The sequence below is a fragment of the Eleginops maclovinus genome, chromosome 2 (genome assembly GCF_036324505.1).
Source record: "Eleginops maclovinus isolate JMC-PN-2008 ecotype Puerto Natales chromosome 2, JC_Emac_rtc_rv5, whole genome shotgun sequence".
NCBI classification, from domain to species: Eukaryota; Metazoa; Chordata; class Actinopteri; order Perciformes; family Eleginopidae; genus Eleginops; species Eleginops maclovinus.
Genome location: NC_086350.1, coordinates 27,635,563 through 27,654,348, shown reverse-complemented (window position 1 = coordinate 27,654,348; position 18,786 = coordinate 27,635,563). Strand labels below are relative to the sequence as shown.

Below are 18,786 nucleotides of genomic sequence, written 5' to 3'. Positions count from 1 at the left end.
GGAGCTGATTGTGGACTACAGGAAGAGGCAGAGAGGCACACACACCCATCACCATCGACGGGACTCCTGTGGAGAGAGTCAGCAGCTTCAGGTTCCTCGGGGTAAACATCAGTGAGGACCTGACATGGACACATCACACCAGGGTCATATCCAAGACGGCTTGACAGCGGCTCTTCTTCCTCCGCAGGCTCCGGAAGTCCAACATGGACTCCAGGATACTCTGCAACTTCTACAGGTGCACCATCGAGAGTATCCTGACTGGCTGCATCACCGCCTGGTATGGCAGTTGCACCGCCCTCAACCGTAAGACTCTACAGAGGGTGGTGAAAACTGCTCAGCACATCACCAGGACGGAGCTGCCATCCATGGAGGACCTCGACACCCAGCGGTGTAGGAAGAAGGCCGGTAGGATAATAAAGATCCACAGATCCAATGGGAGCATTTTGGATAGAGGCGGAACACAGCACTGACAGAGGGCTCAGTCCAGTGCTGTTAGCTCCTGAGATGGTCAACACGCTTGTCCTGTTGTTAGTCTTGCACACAATTGAAATGTCAGAACTTTTTTCTGTGCCGGGTCAAACACCTGACGACACCAGAAAATGTCTTGCTTCGTATACTTAACCCCAAGACACTACAACTGTGCTACCTGATAAGGCTAGCAAGGAACCCATGAGCCGAGCAGAGACAGGAGGCAGGAGTTTCAAGCACAATAATGAAGTTTATTCAACATTACTAGGCTGTAGGCCAGGGAAGCTAGACGGAGTCCAAGGGAGAGGGGAACGAAGGTCTGACCAAGTTTCTGAGCGCAGGGAAAGGACCCAGGTCAGACTGGCTTGAAGCTGCAGGTACAGGAGAAAAGCTGGTAAAACAGGGAATCACAAATCGAAAAAAAGTTCTAATGCTGAGCCGTGACTGACTGTGGGTACAGAGTCTACGATCCAGCAAAGTGGAAGTTTCAGGCTGTCTTATAGCAGAGGAGATTGGATTGTGGACACCTGGCAGCCTGGCACCCTGGCACCCATATTCAGTATATTTTGTCAACTTATTTCACTCTTAAAGACAGTATGAGAGAAATTATGGGTTTTCTGAACAAACATGTTCTGGTGGAAAACCTCAAAACAAATATAGACCTGAAAATGAGCGGAATGTCTCCTTTAAAATAAAGTCACATTGGGTGAAAGAAAACTGTGACAGTTTGCCTCCTTTTCCAGCCGAACTGAGAGAAAAGAAAATATGAGTGTGAGAGAGATGGCCTGACAGATGGACAGACAGTGAGTCAGACAAGATTGAAATCAGCATAGAACAGAGAGCCTTAATATTTCAGACGTGATGCATTATTTATAACCTAGGCGAGTCGACCGAATCTTTCAGAGTGCTCTTGGGTGAATGGATTTTTTTTCCGTTCACGGGCATACTCCATGTGTGTACGTGTGTGATAGGCAGAGCAGTGGATGAAAGACAAAGATGAAAGCAACAGCCTGCAGGCTCTAACTGCCAAATCCATCTGTTGGTGGTATGAATCTTTGAAGATACTTTAGCGTTTAGGCAAGCACCTTAGGTGGCCACGGCTCAGAGGTGTGTGTGGATCTGTGTGAGAGTTCATGGAGTTAAGTTGGTGGGGAAGTGTTGCAGATTAGAGCATTTTGCACAAACCACCTGCAAGCAGTACAGTCAGGAAGCCATACCTCTTATTTACTGTGCAATATGCACACATCCTCTCTCTATCTCTCACACACTGAAACTCACACACACAAATATTTTAACACAATAAATATACAAATATGAGATTACAAGAGCAGTTTAAAATGTGGTCTAATTGTTTATCCTGTGTTTTTATAGAAACCAAATGTATAATTTCAGGGATAATCCTAAATTATTGTAGAAAGTTAAGGATTCTCTTTTAGATTTAATTCAAATTATGTGTCAAATAAAAGGTATTAAGCTACTTTATTAGATGTTTAGCTTTAGGGTGTTGTTTACATATTTGTGTTTCTGTTTTGATGTTTTATTTTCATTTTTTTAACAATAGCTATGCACATTTATACACATAACTGTACATTTAATAAAGAATCATTTTCAATGGATGTCCTTTAGGCCAGATGTCAAAAGGACATCCATTGTCCTTTTGACAGGAGGCTAATCTAAATTACTCTCCTTTTGTGGCTCGGATATTCTATCAAACTAGCTTTATGTGTTTTATTTTATAATGTTTATTTTTTGTGAAGTTCTTTTGGGGGAAGCACTTATCAACAATTGATACAGACAATAAAGGAGAGTTAGACAAAGTTATAGGATCGTCGCTGCTCTCCTTAAAGGGTGGGACTAATCTCACTTTAGCCAAATAAAGAATACACTGAAACCCAGAGACACACTTGTGTTAGCAGAACCTCTCTGGCATTACTTTATTGTATTTGCTGATTTAGTTCTGTTCATAAATAAATATCTTTTAAGCCCTGTGTGTTCAATTTCCAGAAGCCTCTAGTGGAAGAGGCTCAGGAGGATAAAGATGATTGGAATAAAAGGTGATCCGAGAAGTTATTGAAGACTGTAGAATAGTGAGTGAGATACATACATTCTGTTGTTACGTGTTTTTTTGTCATATCCTGTGAATTCCGTACCAAAGGGATTCAGAGATCTACAGAAATCAATTAGTATAGCATCGTTGCAGATTTCTTCTTCTGGACTCGGTTTAAAAACAGCTGTAGGCTACTACACTTGTCAATTTCTTCTGTTACCGAGTTAAAATCCCCACATAATATCAAAACAACCTACTGTTAAAAGTTCTCGCAGTCTCCTGCATATGGTTTCTTTTTTTTATTTTTACACATTTATGAGAGGATATTGTTCATTTTTATAAAAACAATCTACCATAAACTGTCTTCCAGGGATTGTGGTGGTATTCAGTCTAAAGTTCTTGGGTAAACTGAATAGTGTCCAATAAATACTTTATTTTGTTTTTCGGAAGTATATAGACTGAATACTCAGGTACTACCTCACCGCGCCTCTCTATCACCGTAGGATCGATGCGTTTCAGTTTATATGCATAGCCTTACCAACGCCCACCCTCCCCTCCGCGAATCTGAGGGGGCCGGCAGAGGCGATCAGAGCCCGCCCCCTCCCTTCGTATTAGGCAGTATGAGGACTTGCACTTGGCGAGGGGTGGGGGTGCACGGCTGCGTCTGACAGCTCTGCAGGCTGCTCAGCGGGACTCTCCTCCTTAGTGTTAGTACCAGGAATATTATTATTAGTAAAGCAGTGAAAGCCTCCCGATGATTGTGTCAGCGGGGAGCTGAGCGCGCAGAGGGGGCGGGACTCCACAGCATCTCTCCGCGCGGCGCACATTCGGACGTGTTTGTCGCGAGTGTCTCCTCGATCCATCTGCCTGCGCGCGTCTGGAACAGGAAGCCCATGGAGGGATGTCGCGATGCTGTGTACAAGGAGAACTAAAACTTTGGTGTCGACATGTGTCATCCTCAGCGGCATGACCAACATCGTGTGTCTCCTGTACGTCGGCTGGATCACCAACTATGTCGCGAACAGGGGAGCCAAAGTTCCTGAGAGCCGGGGGGCTGGCAGGAAGTTGGAGGAGGACAGTAAGGGGGAAACCCTGAGGATCATGGAGAGGCTGGACCGGCTGGAGAGCGTGGTCAACGAGCACATCAAAGGTCAGCACGGGGTGGGGGTTCACAGTCTGATGAGTAGATTTACTTCAGTTGAGTATTTCAATTTTTGGTGTACTTCTACTCCACTACAATTCAGAGTTAAATGGTGTACTTTTACTCATTAGATCATTCATCTTTTATTTAATCTGCAATAAATGAAGTGACCACACATTTAGTAATTGATTAATCATTATAGACATTATCACGATGAAAAAAATGTAATACTTCCAGCTTGTTTGAACTAGAAATGTGTATCATTGTAACATAACTCCTTTAAAACAGCCAAACAACAACACAGATATCATCCAGAACTCAAGAAAGTTGTGATGGGCATTTAACACACTGAATGACAAATTAATCATCATTATCAGAACAATTCCAAACATTTTTTTTTGGAGGAAACTGATCCACCATGAATGTCCCCCTAAACAGAATTACTCATTAAAGTGAATCATGGTAACATGGTCTGGGTCAAATACCCCTACAGATGTGTTTTTAGTGATATAATAATGCTCTGCTTGGATGAATTAATTTGGTTAGTAAAAATGATGGTGACCCTGAGACAACTTAAAAATAAATCTTCACTTATTTAATGACGATTTAATGCAGTGAGGACACACTTGTGGGTGCCATGTGATACAGCTCATGAAGTTATTACCGTTTGCTATTTGTCATTGCATTCACCTGGTTAAGATAATACAATTATATTCAAAAGGCAGGCAACAATCTTTGTTTATAATTAATTGTTTTACAGGATGAGTGGGGGTAAAATGACTTTACATTCAAGTTTTTCATGTTTCTGACAGCCAATTCTGGATATCATCCCAATTTTTTAAATTTTATAACAGTTCCAAAAGGCATGTATGAGGGAGTCGCTTTCAGTAGAACATTTTAGACATTCATCAGAAGAGCTGCTGTCAAATGTATGTATTTTGTCCTTACTATAATAGATTCTTGTCATTAATTTATATTGAATTAATCGTAGATTTTAGTTTGTAGCTATTTTATATGTAAGTCTTAAGCAGTCCTTCAATTTTTGTTTTGCGTTTTCTATGTCCAGGTCTTTATTCCACCTATTGTAAATGTTTTGAAGTAATTCCTCATTGTCCTCAGCATTGACACATATATTATATAACGCACAGATTAGATTTCTTTTTTCTAATGTTTGGTTTTAAAATGTCCCCTACAAAGGCTATCCCGATGTTAAAAAAAGCAGGTAATTTTCCTACATCACAGCCAAATTCAGATTTCATAATCCACTAAGGAAAGCAAAGAGCTTTGTTGTCCCTGACTCAGACAATGTAGGAGAGCAAAGGTAAAGAAGTCGTGTGGTCCTTTACGATAAAACGTTGTTATTTTATGTCGATTCACCACATAAGCTCAAGTATTAGGATAAAGAGGAGCACTGCTACGAGGAAACAATTTCATTTAATGAAGAAGCCCAACACAGAGGAGTTGCATGATCCATTTTGGAGAATTTCTGGTTGTTATAAGTTCATGAAAATGCACAAATATGGTTTTCAGTGTTATCTAAATGAGTTAAAACCCATGGACAGTTAGTGTCCCACTTTGTATTTGCATCATCGTCCTATTTATCAGGCCTCTCTGGCCAACCCTTTCATTCAAACTTACATTCAGAAATCAGATCAGGCCTAACAACAGAACTCAGAGCTGTACAAACTTTTACATGTTAGAATTGTCAACCATCTTCCTTCATATAACAGATGATAACTCATATTGTTCCATTAACTACAATGGTAGACGAAACGTTAACATTGAACACAATGAATGTTTTTATTCATCAAATGTTTCTGTGGAGCACACACACAGTATTAAACGTATTCCCTGTGGATCCTTAAGTTATTCTCCTCAGAGCTTTAAACCAGTCAACACACATTAAGAATTAGGACAGATCTTTTCTAAATGGGACAAGAGTCCCTAACTGAACATTTGATTTAAAATGCACTCTTTCACAACACTGAGATAATGAAGACTGGATTCCACGTGTCCTGCCCAAAGAAGCTACAGAGCTCAGTTCCTTGAACATGTGAGTGCTGTCATTTATCAGACATCTCTGAATCCAAGATTCATTTTCTATTTCACATGAGCTAATCGAGAACAAGCTGCTAATCAGAAAGGCTGAATAATACGCATTAGTGAAAATGATTTCAGATGCAGTGATATACTGCTGACACGTTCAGGCTCCTTTCTAACCATCATACTTATGTTGCTTATGGTTAGTGCATTTCTTTTCAAGACAAGGATTTGAGTCGGATACTTTAAAACAAAACCTTGAAAAACATTGGCGGAATGTGTAGTAGGGTGGGAATCACCATTGTCCCCACAATATGATACTATTATGATACTTAAGCCACGATACAATAGTATTGCGATTCTACGATATGCTAAGTATTGCGCTGCGATATATTGCGATGTGGCTGTGTCGGTAAAAAAACGTTGTGACAGACTCACATACCTGGGTTCCAGTGTCTTTAACATGTGACAAAAGCCTTTGTTTTCAACACCGCTGTATGGACGCAGGTCTTTGCACATGAAGTAGGTGATTGATTGAGTTATTTTCTTAGAATTTGATGGTAGCTTTACTAAGCGTGTTAAGAGTTGGCTGACTTTTTGGTGAAGCTAATGTAGCGTCGGCCGTCAACGGTTAACGCTATCACTGGATGGTGGCGTGTGAGGCCTCATGTTTGTAGTGTTCCCAGAGAAAGCTCAGCCTCATGTAGTGGAGTCATTTTCATGTCATTTATTTATTTAAAGGACAGTGCACATTGATCAACATTTCTGTAAATGTGCCAGTGTTAGCCAGCAGGCTCATTTTCAACTGTAGTCCTTTGGCAAGATGTTCGAATAACCACACAAACCCAAGAGAAATAAAAACATAACTAAAAAACTAACTACACACAGCAACATACAACAACACAACAATAAATAGGAACATGCAAACAGATTCAATACTATCATACTATGCAGTTAACATTTCACATTTTTGATTGCTTAAAAGCCTGTTCTTAAAAGAGCGGTTAAATGTGTGATAGGAGGTGCTATTCCTTATCTGTATTGGTATTGTGTTCCAAAGTAAGGAAGCCCTTACAGAGAAGCACTGTTTACCAAAGGAACTGGACCTAAGAGGGACTACACAATCCCCTCTTAGGGCAGACCTTGTAGTTCTGCTGTTTGGGTTTTTCTGCTGTATAAAAGTGCAGAGTGGTGGGGGAGCCTTGCCATTCATAATCTTAAAAATGAGACATGCATCAGTGTGTTTTAAAGGATTTCCCCAGCTGAGCAGGTTATGTTTGTCCAAGATTTTGCAATGGTGGTATAGCTTAGATTGTCAGTCCAAAACTTTGAGAGCTTGTTTATGAAGTAATAGGATAGGCTTTAATGTTGTCCTATTCTCCTGGGTCCAGCTGGCCATACAGTATGTGAGGTGGGGAATGATCATGGCAGTCATATAGAGTTTGCTATAGGTGTTGTCAAACAGTTCCTTATATATCTGAAGTTTGCTAGATGGTATTTAGTTATTTGGATTACCTTTCTCACTTGGTTTTTGAAGGATAGAGTAGTGTCAAGGATAATACCTAGATATTTAAAATGTGAAACTGTTTGAATGACCTCCCCTGACACAAAGACCTTAGGTTCAGTGTGATACAGTTTTGGACTTGCTAAAAAACATACAGACTGTCTTCTTAACATTTAGATATAGCTGTGAGTCAGTGAGCCATTTATGTACATGTACCATTGCATCACTTAGTTTTTCCAGCAGCTTGGTCCTTGGCTTTTGCATGGATATATATGACAGTGTCATCAGCATACATTTGCACCTCACATCCAGTGCACACTGATGGCAAATCATTCATATAGAGGCTGAATGAAATTGGGCCCAGGATAGATCCCTGTGGTACACCCAGTTCATTTCTCAGGGGTGGTGATGTCTGGCCACTTACCCTTACACACTGAACTCTATCTGACAGATAGGAGCTCATCCAGTCTATTGCACTGGGTGAGAAATTAAAGTAAGACATTTTGTGAATGAGTATTTGGTGATTGACTGTATCAAAAGCTTTCTTAAGATCTAAGAAGATTGCTCCAACAATACCTCCTTTGTCCATTTTTGATTTTATGTTTACCACAAGGAAACAATTTGCAGTCTCACTGGAATGATTGGCTCGGAAGCCGCAATGCATGGGGTATAGTGTGAAAGCACTACTGTTAAGATGTCCAGTCAATTGCTCAGCTACACATTTCTCAGAGATCTTAGACATGACAGGTAAACACTAATGGGCCTATAGTTGTTCACATCAGTTGTGTCACCGGATTTGTGGACTGGCACAACGATGGCTGACTTCCAGTCTTTTGGAAATTTCCCCTCCCTAAAAGAGGTGTTAATTATTTTAGTAATTGTCGCTGTGAAAGTGGTAACATGTTTCTTTAGAAACCGAGAATCCAGTCCAAAAATGTCTTTTGATTTGGATTTTTTTAAAGAAGAAATTATAGAAATAACTTTGGATTCAGAAGTCTCTGTCAGGGAGAACACTGGCTGTGTGGTATCAATAGGTAATAAGTATATATGAAAAATTGAAAAGCAATTTTTACCAAAAACTTTCATTTGGATTTGGAATATGAATAGTTTATATAATAAAATATTGATACTTGGCGTCCATGTATCAATACAATATCGCCACGCAAAGTATCGCCATACTATGCTGTATCGATTATTTCCCCACCCCTAATGTGTAGTATATAGTTGCGTCTAGCTGTGACTTTGCAGATTGCAAATGGCCTTCCAATCTATTTCTGAATGAAAATAAAAAAATAGCACACAATAAGATCATACTGCAATGGTATGAGAGAATACTAAGAGTCAGTCTTGAGTGTGAAGACTTAGAGAATGTTAACGATACTGTATACAATATACATCCTTATATAAGTGACCATCGATGGACTACTAACTCAAGGTTTAACACTCTCAACAGAAGTCTTTTTGCATCAGAACAATCTGACAGCCGTAGTATAGAGGACATTCTATGTGTACCAAGGCCATCTGATCATTACTCCTCTCACCTGATGTCTATTCCTAAAGCCTTCTCACTGTGACTTTAAAATCCTATTGGATATAATGGAGAGGATTCTGGTCTTATAGATGTAAGATATACGATTTTAGACATGACTGTGCATCACAAAAATTTGACGGAATTAAACAAGCAATACTTGAGCATTACTTTTAAAATGAAAGACCGCTATGAATGGGCGGTTCTAGAGGGGGGCCAACAGGGGCCAGTGCCCCTGTAAGATGGAGCTTGGACCCCTCTGTGGCCCCCCTCCAAAAGCATACACCTATGATAATGCATTTAAGTAACATACTAAATTACTGTGCTGTAACCTGGGCCAAAGTTAAGGATTTTTTTCCAGGAATGAAATTTAATGAAGTAAATTACTAAAGCAAATGCTGTGACTAAAACAATCCCCAACAAATATTAATAAATAAAATAAAAACCATAGTTTGGCTGCATAAATAACTTCTTTAAATGTCCTGTATCTTGGGCCAAAGTAACTTTAAAAAAATTAAATAAAATTGTAACAAATTCATTGACACAAACTCTATTACTAAATGAAACACCAATAATGATATGTTATGTTATTCTTTTTTACTTTATGCTAAACTAAAATGAATTTCCTTCCCCCTGCATTAAATGGGCCCCGTAATAGACCCCCCCCCCCCCCAGGAAAATGTGTCTGAAACGCCACTGCCGCTATGCTGGATTTTTGTCACGGATCTGTGTGTTTCAATCGCAACATGTAGGAGACTCCTGATAACGTAAATGATCACAGAAGCTGTATTCAAGACTTGCCAGGTGTTCTTATTTCTGCAGTTGTCAGTGTGATCGTGTTGCATCTCTGCATGGTGCAGTCATAAAGCCTTACAGGTGTGTAGTTCAGCGATATAGGCAGAATAATCACTTGAACACTGCCCTTGTAAATGAGGAATGTTCACATGGAGCAGTTTAGTCGTCCAGTGCCTGTCTTCTTTGTGCCATTATATCATGTTTATCATGTAATTAAGGGAAGTTAAATCAAATAAAATGTGAGCAAAGCCAGCTGTTAGAGGTCAGTGTCGGCCTACATCAGGGGGCGCTCTGTTCCACTGGGGATCGGGATTGAGGTGTTGTCGTACTTATACAGCGTGACTTTGAGATGGATAGAAGACACTAACGGAGGTAAAGCAGTGCTACTCTGTAAAGATGCAAAGTTTTGCACAGTCTGTATGTGCTGATAAACCATCAGCACTTTGTAATGCAGCTCTCTGGATCCTCCTGACTGTTGTAAGTGCAGCTCCTCATGTTGCAGAGGAAGGTTGGAGTGATATGAAGAACACATCATCGACATGGAGAATGGCAAGCTAATGGTGTACTGAACTTTTCAGAAGTGCTAATAGAATCTGCATAGGCTCCTGGGTTACAGCGGGTGAGTAAATTTAGCCAGCGGAGTGCTTGGCTCTGCTCTCCACTCTGCTCGGAGCCGCTGCCAGATTACATTATCAGCCAGGGGCTGATGTGCTTATGTGTTTATGCTTTGTCAGTGATACAAAAAGACCAGACTGCAGAACCATAGTGTACAGTTGAATGAGAATAATGCAACGCTAGGTAGGCAGAAGAGATAGGACAGGAATAAACTGTGCTATTATTTTTGTATTCACCAGCTTTGAACTGGAGACTGATTCAGCTTATAATGTGTAAATGAATGCTATACAATCAAATCATTAAAACTCTCAAGTTTTAAAGTGTTCCTCTACTTCTAAAAATACAATGGTGCTGTCACATGTAACACATGAGCGCTGTTCCTTCACAAGCCTTCTCATTCTGATGTGATTCCCAAAGAACATGGAATTATGTTGTGTTCAATTTTAGAAATAGATTCAGAAATACATATGAAAGAGCTAATCAAATGTCTTATTGAATTCACAAAAATAAATGAAGAAACCAGCTCGTGTTGGCACAACAGCCAAACAGGAAGTCCTTTTTAGGTGTTTTTCTTCAAGGAGTTGTGTGTTTGGAAATGTTCAGAATTAAAATGCTGCCGTGCTAACTCTGACTTTCAACTGGTTTTTGATTCCGGGGTAATAATGGCCCTCACAAATCTGACTAGCTAGTTTGCTGGTTAGTTAATAAGCACATATGAAAGTTGCCTAGATCTGATGCCCAAGAAATCAAATTTATGTCGCCACACTACTCTATAAATCAAATGTGTCATATCAGAGCAAAAAAAAAGACTTGAAAACATTTGCTGTGTGTTTGTAGCAGTAGCTAGATGGCAAAGCTGTCTGGAGAAGAGACGGTTGGTTGAGGTTGGTCTTTTAACCTGAGTGGTTAGGGTGGGTACAGCTCATTCATAATGGAATAATATTTGGACGCCTTGCCCATCCTCACATTTGAGGACGGGTCTGGCCAAGAAATGCAGTGTTATTCATTCAAACGGACCAGTGAGCCATCATTTCAAACATAATAAAATCCATTATTACTCATGTGTAATTGCCATCAGAAAATATTCTCTTGTTTTATGAAAGATCAGGTACTTCCTTGACGTTGCTGAGTGCATAATGATTGGCTTAAAATTGAGTTGTAGTGGATGGTGACAGCACCATTACCATGAACACTGTACATTGCCTTTATTGATTTATGATATGGGGGAAAAAAGCACCAAAAACAACGTCAATAAATAACACAGAAAAAGAGTCTGTTTTAAATACTATGATGAAATAGAATTTACAGCCCAATAAAATGTGTTTTTATGAAAAAAGAATGAGAGGAAATGAGTGTAGTCAAAATAATTGATTTCATAAATTAATTATATATTAACGCTTCATTCATGTCATTATATAAGTCAATATGATATATATATACATATATATATATATATATATGTATATATATTTCAAATTTTTAATTTATGGTTTTGCAAACACTTTCAGCGCATTAAACAAAGTACAGAACAATTTGTCTGTTCAGAGAAAATAAAAAGAAACCATCCCCTATCCCATTAGGTATTGGTCACAGTATAGAGGAAACAATACAACATAAAAACAAATAGATAAAATAATAAATAAAATAAAAAGAATAACAAAAGAATACACAAAGTCAAAATAACAGGAATACAGCAAATTCACATTGAAAATGATTAAGACATGGGAGAACAATAAGAGATATACACAGTAATGGTCAATATGTTGAGAGAAACAGGAAGAAGGAAAGTATGGAAGTCAATACGATTTCTTTATTTATATTCTTTGTTACATGTTTGTGCTTCATAATATGTCCTTGAGTTGTACCGTGGGTTTTCCATGTGGCTGGCTGCAGGTGCCAGGTGTTCCTCTGCTAGCCGTGTTAAGGGGGAGGCTCAGTGAAGAAGAGATTGGGGTCGTTAACAGTGCATATTTTAACACATTTGTTTACAGCCACTCTTTCCCAGGGCTGCTTGGATGTGAGCGGCACAAACATCTTACTTTCAATCTCATGCATCTTCACAGGATCTACATGTGATGTGATCCACGCTCTGCATTGCTTGTTTCTGTTCTGTCAAGTGCGGCTTATTTTTAGCTCTCTCTTTACGAGTCATAGCCAGTTGATCCACACCGACTGTCTAACTCAAGACGAGGAGTGTGTAGGCCAGACTTCTGAGACTGTGTGTGTGTGTGTGTGTGTGTGTGTGTGTGTGTGTGTGTGTGTGTGTGTGTGTGTGTGTGTGTGTGTGTGTGTGTGTGTGTGTGTGTGTGTATTGCACAAATTGTCTGTGAGCTGTCTTCACTGATGCACGCACCTCACACAGATGTCACCGCCTGCCTATAGAGCTCGGGTATCATTGCGTGAAGAATCCCGTCACTGTAAACAATGCCACATAATGACGCTGGAACACACAGGGACGGAGACATACACTTTCCCAGCAGTGCCTTTACCCCCAGGTAAAGGGTTACATGTTAAATCAAGTGACTTATGTTCCTGTGAATGTTTAAAAAACCCTCCCTCGCTTGCATCAGCGGAGCTCAAAGGGAAGGTGTCAGGGAGCGTGTGACGCTTTAACAAATCTCCCTCTTCTGTTGTTCGTCTGTCAGAGCGAAGATGTGTGATGCTTTCAATTCCAGCGGTGTAACTTTGTTCAGATGAAAGCCAGATGATTGGATCACACCTACTGTGTATGCTTTGCGTTGCTCTGATCCTTGAAAGCAGTGTGTAGATTATTAAGGAATAATTCAAAAAATATTTCTATTTGTTTGGTCCTTTGTGGTCCGGCAGTCGATCTGATGTGCGCAGCGTCTCCACTGCACCCCCCAGCAGCAGCTCTATCAACCAGTTAAAGGAAATAAAACAAATATGTTGTGTGACATCAGCTGTACAATTGACCAAATACATGGTGTTATTAGTTTTCAAATTCTTAACAATTTCAAATCAAACATAATTACTGTATATAGTTAGGGTTGGGCACCGAAACGCGGTGCCAATAGGGCACCAGTTCCGAAATAAACGGTAGTAACGAGACCGAATAAGAACGAACATTTCGGTGCCAGACTTTGTTTTTATACTGCCCCCTGGTGTTCCGGCGTCAACTTGAGGTTGTTGAACCTGACGTCAGTGCCGCTACTCAGCACACTTGTTGATCAGAACTGAGTGAGAGGATCAATAAAGATGCCGAGAGTAAAACGCTCCAAGGTTTGGCTTCATTTCACATCAAAGGATGCAGATTCTGCGACATGCAACACATGTCTTAAGCAAGAAGCATGCAAGGGAGGTATCACTTCTAATTTAATGAAACATCTGACGGTGCATGGAGTAAACCAATATAGAGAGTCCCAGCTGGGACTCTCTATATTGGTTTATTTATTACTATATGTTACTTGTATTTATATTGTTTAAAGATTTAAGTTAATACTGTGTTCAATTTAGCCCTGGATATAAAAGGGGTATTGTTTTTTGACAACGTGTGTGCGTTTTCGTTTTTTTAAGTATCGGTTCGAGAACCGTTTCGGCACCGGAACCGTTTCAAAAATACCGAGTAGGCACCGGTATTGGATAAAACCCAACCGATACCCAACCCTATATATAGTACAGTATCTCACAAAAGTGAGTACACCCCTAAGTGAAAATGGCCAAATTGTGCCCAATTATCCATGTTCCCTCCCTGGTGTCATGTGACTCGTTAGTGTTATAAAGTCTCAGGTGTGAATGGGGAGTAGGTGTGTTAAATTTGGTGTTATCGCTCTCACACTCTCTCATTGGTCACTGGAAGTTCAACATGGGACCTCATCGCAAAGAACTCTCTGAGGATCTGAAAAAAAGAATTGTTGCTCTACATAAAGATGGCCTAGGCCAGGGGTGCCCAACCAGTCGATCGCGGTCTACCAGTCGATCGCGAGAAAATGTTGTGTGTAGGCTATCCTCCTACTGTTGTGTTAAATAGGCCTACATTAGAACTTCCAACTTAAAACATATTAAATAGGCACAATGAACTGCTGATCACCTGAAGCAGTGTGTAGATTTGTACAGCTATAGTAAGGTAGATCAGGCATAATCACAGAAAAAATATCACGCGCTTCTTTCTATCTGCGCTCATGGTATGGTTGCTAGGTTCTAACTAACGACTCGGAAGGGCGCGAGAAGCTTGACTAGAGCAAGTGGATACTACCATGGCGGCAGAAGCTAAAACATCTAAAACTTATCATTTTCATTCAGAGTGGGAGGAGGATTATTTTTTCGTGTATTCGAATGCCAAGTCCATCTGTCTTATCTGCAATGCAAATGTGGCTTTACCAAAGAAAGGGAATTGGAGCAGCATTTCAAGACGGTCCACAAGAGCTACGATACAAACTTCCCAGCTAAATCACCACTGCGCGCCGGAAAAGTCAAGGAATTGAAAAGTCAGCTGGCAGCACAACAGTCCATTTTTACCAGGCCCAATACCACGAGTAAGGCTGCAACCATAGCTTCTTATCGTGTCTATTGTGTTCTTGCAAAAGGAAAGAAATCTTTCAAGGATGGTGAGATTGTGAAAGAAGCGTTCATGGAAGCTGCAGATGCGCGTTTTGACGATTTTAAAAATCGAAAGGAGATTGTGTCTGCTATTCAGGATGTGCAGCTATCAAGAAATTCTGTTACACGGCGATGCGAGGGAATGGCGGAGGATGTTGAACAGCAATTGAGGAATGATATTGACACATGTGAGTGTTTTTCTCTGCAATTCGATGAATCCACTGATGCTGTGGATGTGGCTCAGCTATGTGTGTTCATTAGAATGGTTTATGACAATATGAGTGTAAAAGAAGAGCTGCTGACCATTTTGCCTTTGAGAGGGCACACAAGAGGCACAGATATTTTTCAGGTTTTTATGGAATTTGTTAGTAAGAGCAAGTTGCCCCTCTTCAAACTCATCTCCATTACAACCGATGGGGCTCCAGCAATGATTGGACGTACTGCTGGGTTCATTGGATTGTGCAAACAGTCTGAATTTGAATATGAAAGACGTGATGGATGTGGCTAACAAGATTGCCTGTTCTGTTCAGGCCAGGAGTCTGCAGAGGCGATTATTCCGTGCGCAACTGGAGGAGACCGGTGCAGAACACACAGATCTGCTGCTGCACACAGACGTAAGGTGGCTCAGCAGAGGTACATTTCTGGAACGGTTTTCTGAATTGTTGCCCGAAATTAAAGACTTTCTGAAACGTTCAAACCATGCTGAGTATGCACAGCCAAGACAGTCAGTGGCTCTTGGATTTAGCCTTTCTTACTGATCTGACTGACAAGCTCAATAACTTGAATCTAGAGCTGCAGGGTAAGAACAAACACATCATCAACATGATCAGCTCCATCAACACCTTTAAAAGCAAGTTACAGCTGCTATCAAGCAGGTTGCAACAGTGTGATCTGCGGAACTTTCCACACATGGACACAGAAATTAAGCGTCAGGGCAAAGACTGTGCGGAGCTTGAGAGTGCACGTTATGATGATCAAGTGCAAAGCATCTTGTCAGAATTTGACAGGCACTTTACTGACTTTGCATCCATTGAGCCTGTTGTCAGTTTTCTCAGTTTTCCATTTGGGGAGAATATAGATGTGGCATAACGTCCAAAGTGGCATCACTCTTCAACCTGGATAGCGGTGCTATTGAGAATGAGATCCTCACACTAAATAATGACATTGAGCTCAAATCAAGAGCTACACCTGACACAAATGTCCAATTCTGGAATCTAATGCAGAAAGAGAAGTACCCCAACCTCAGACAAACTGCAAAGAATTTGACTGCACTTTTTGGATCAACATTTGTGTGAGTCTGCCTTTTCACATATGAAAATCATTAAGTCAAAATACAGATCCACCATGACTGATGACCACCTTGCGGCCTGCTTACGGCTGGCACTCAGCTCCTACTGTCCGGACTATGAGAGACTAGCTTCCTCCTCTCAGTGCCAGAAGTCCCACTAAGGTAGAGAACCACTTTTCCAACTTAAATTAGGCATTGTATTTATTGGGTTGTATGTTGTTGTGTTGTTACGGGCCAGTCCTAGACCTACTTTGCTTATTCTTTGCACGACGTACTTTTACTTCAATAAATGTATTATTATTGTTAAAACTTGATCTTTGTGTCAGAAAATGGTGTTATTATATACGTAGGTGCACAATTAATTGTGGCTTTCGATATGGCTTGGTAGATCTCGACACACTATCAACTTTAAAAGTAGATCTTGGTTCAAAAAAGATTGGGCACCCCTGGCCTAGGCTATAAGAAGATTGCTAACACCCTGAAACTGAGCTGCAGCACGGTGGCCAAGACCATACAGCGGTTTAACAGGACAGGTTCCACTCAGAACAGGCCTCGCCGTGGTCGACAGAAGAGGTTGAGCCTGATGAGACCAAGATAAACTTATTTGGTTCAGATGGTGTCAAGCGTGTGTGGCGGGGACCAGGTGAGGAGTACGAAGACAAGTGTGTCTTGCCTACAGTCAAGCATGGGGATGGGAGTGTCATGATTTGGGGCTGCATGAGTGCTGCCGGCTGTGGGGAGCTACAGTTCATTGAGGGAACCATGAATGCCAACATGTACTGTGACATACTGAAGCAGAGCATGATCCCTTCCCTTCGGAAACTGGGCCGCAGGGCAGTATTTCAACATTATAACGACCCCAAACACACCTTTAAGATGACCACTGCCTTGCTAAAGAAACTGAGGGTAAAGGTCATGGACTGGTGAAGCATTTCTCCAGAACTGAACCCTATTGAACATCTGTGGGGCATCCTCAAACGGAAGGTGGAGGAGCGCAAGGTCTCTAACATCCACCAACTCCATGATGTCGTCATGGAGGAGTGGAAGAGGATTCCAGTGGCAGCCTGTGAAGCTCCAGTGAACTCTATGCCCAAGGGAGTTAAGGCAGTTCTGGAAAATAATGGTGGCCTCACAAAATATTGACACTTTGGGCACAATTTGGCCATTTTCACTTAGGGGTGTACTCACTTTTCTTGCCAGCTGTTTAGACATTAATGGCTGTGTGTTGAGTTATTTTGAGGGCACAGCAAATGCACACTGTTATACAAGCTGTACACTGACTACTTTACATTGGATCAAAGTGTCATATCTTCAGTGTTGTCCCATGAAAAGATATAATACAATATTTACAAAAATGTGAGGGGTGTACTCACTTTTGTGAGATACTGTATATACAATCATGCATTTATAGTTTCCTGTAGTGCATCAAATTTCAATGATCATGATTGAAGCACAGAATTACACACACAACTCGTCATGATTGAATAGAATATTGAAAATATAAAACCCACAATCCTGCTTTTTAGATCATTTTTCTAGTGATCGTTTGAAGTTGTCCATGTAAAACACAAACGAGGTCACAGTGCAGGTACAGTCCTCTGCTGGAAATGCAAAGCAGGCTTTAGGACTCCTGCTGGTTCCCAGAGAGCTGCATGCAGGGTCGGTGACTAAAGAAAAGAACTCTGCAGTCAAAAATAACCCCCTTCACTTTTCACAAATGAACACACACACAGGAGATTTATAACGGACGCACGCCTCCCTACAGAGCGGTTTGTGGGTTCGATCTGACACACATGCAGACTGAAATATGAACACGACACACGAGACATGACAAACATACACATGAACCTCTTTCAAATCCCAAACGCAGTAAAGTGCAGGCTGCTAATGAGCCACCCATGCATACGATGGTCTAATCTCATAAGCAGGAAGTATGTAAAGTGGTATGCGTATGTGTGTGCCTTTGGAAAGTGGCTTTTGTTTTTTAAATGCACACACACACGGTGGCAGGCTTCAGGACGGAGCCTGTTCATATTTCAGACACGCGATGTGTCTAACACTCAGTGAAGGTGCCACTGTCACTCACTGTCTTCCTAATCTCAGTGTGTTTCCATGCAGCTTTATTATGCCCCTACAGAGAGGCTGCCCCATATCTGGACTCCTCCACTGAGGCTATTGGACTGAAAAAGCTCTGATTGGCTTTCGTTGTTTGCTAACGTTAGCCTAGCCAAAAACGTACTTTGATTCTTGTGTGATCTTTGGCTTTGCTATGATGATACACTGTGCCGTTATCCCATTTTAGAATTAATACAATTGAACAAAGTAAAACATATAAACACACAAAGTTAAAATATGCAATACAAGAAAAAATTAGATGTCACTGATTCCTAGGAATTTGGATAAAACAGGTTTTAATTTTGAAAAATAAAGTTAGTTAAATTACAAAATCTGAAGGTTTATCATTATAGACCAAAGGTCTTGGCTGTTCAGCAATGTACCGGTGCAACCTCCTCATTTTGTATTTTTCTCATAAAATAGGCGTTTTTCCAGTTATACTTGTTTTTGCCAACACCATCAGACTCAATAAAAAGCAAATAATTTTTCAAGGAATATTAGTGTAACCCCTTTCTCACTGGCGGACATCGCCAAGCACAATTAAATAGGCCTAGGCAACAGCCTAATTCTACCAGTTACTAAAGTGTTACAGTACAGTACAATCCAAAGGCGCAACAGGATCCTGAATTCTCAGCGGTGGAGTGGTGAGCTGGCTGAACTTCCTGTGTAATAATAGTCTAGTGCCACT

General features: G+C 40.8%; 1 protein-coding gene across 1 annotated transcript in view; it reads left to right on the top strand.

Moving 5' to 3' along the window:
- The first annotated feature begins 3,216 nt into the window (after nucleotides 1–3,216).
- galnt18a (UDP-N-acetyl-alpha-D-galactosamine:polypeptide N-acetylgalactosaminyltransferase 18a) overlaps nucleotides 3,217–18,786 on the top strand; it is a 204,351-nt gene continuing 188,781 nt past the window's right edge. The window contains exon 1 of the mRNA XM_063876841.1: nucleotides 3,217–3,665. Within this exon, the coding sequence (XP_063732911.1) occupies nucleotides 3,425–3,665 (241 nt within the window). The 5' untranslated portion in view covers nucleotides 3,217–3,424. The remainder of the gene's footprint in view (nucleotides 3,666–18,786) is intronic.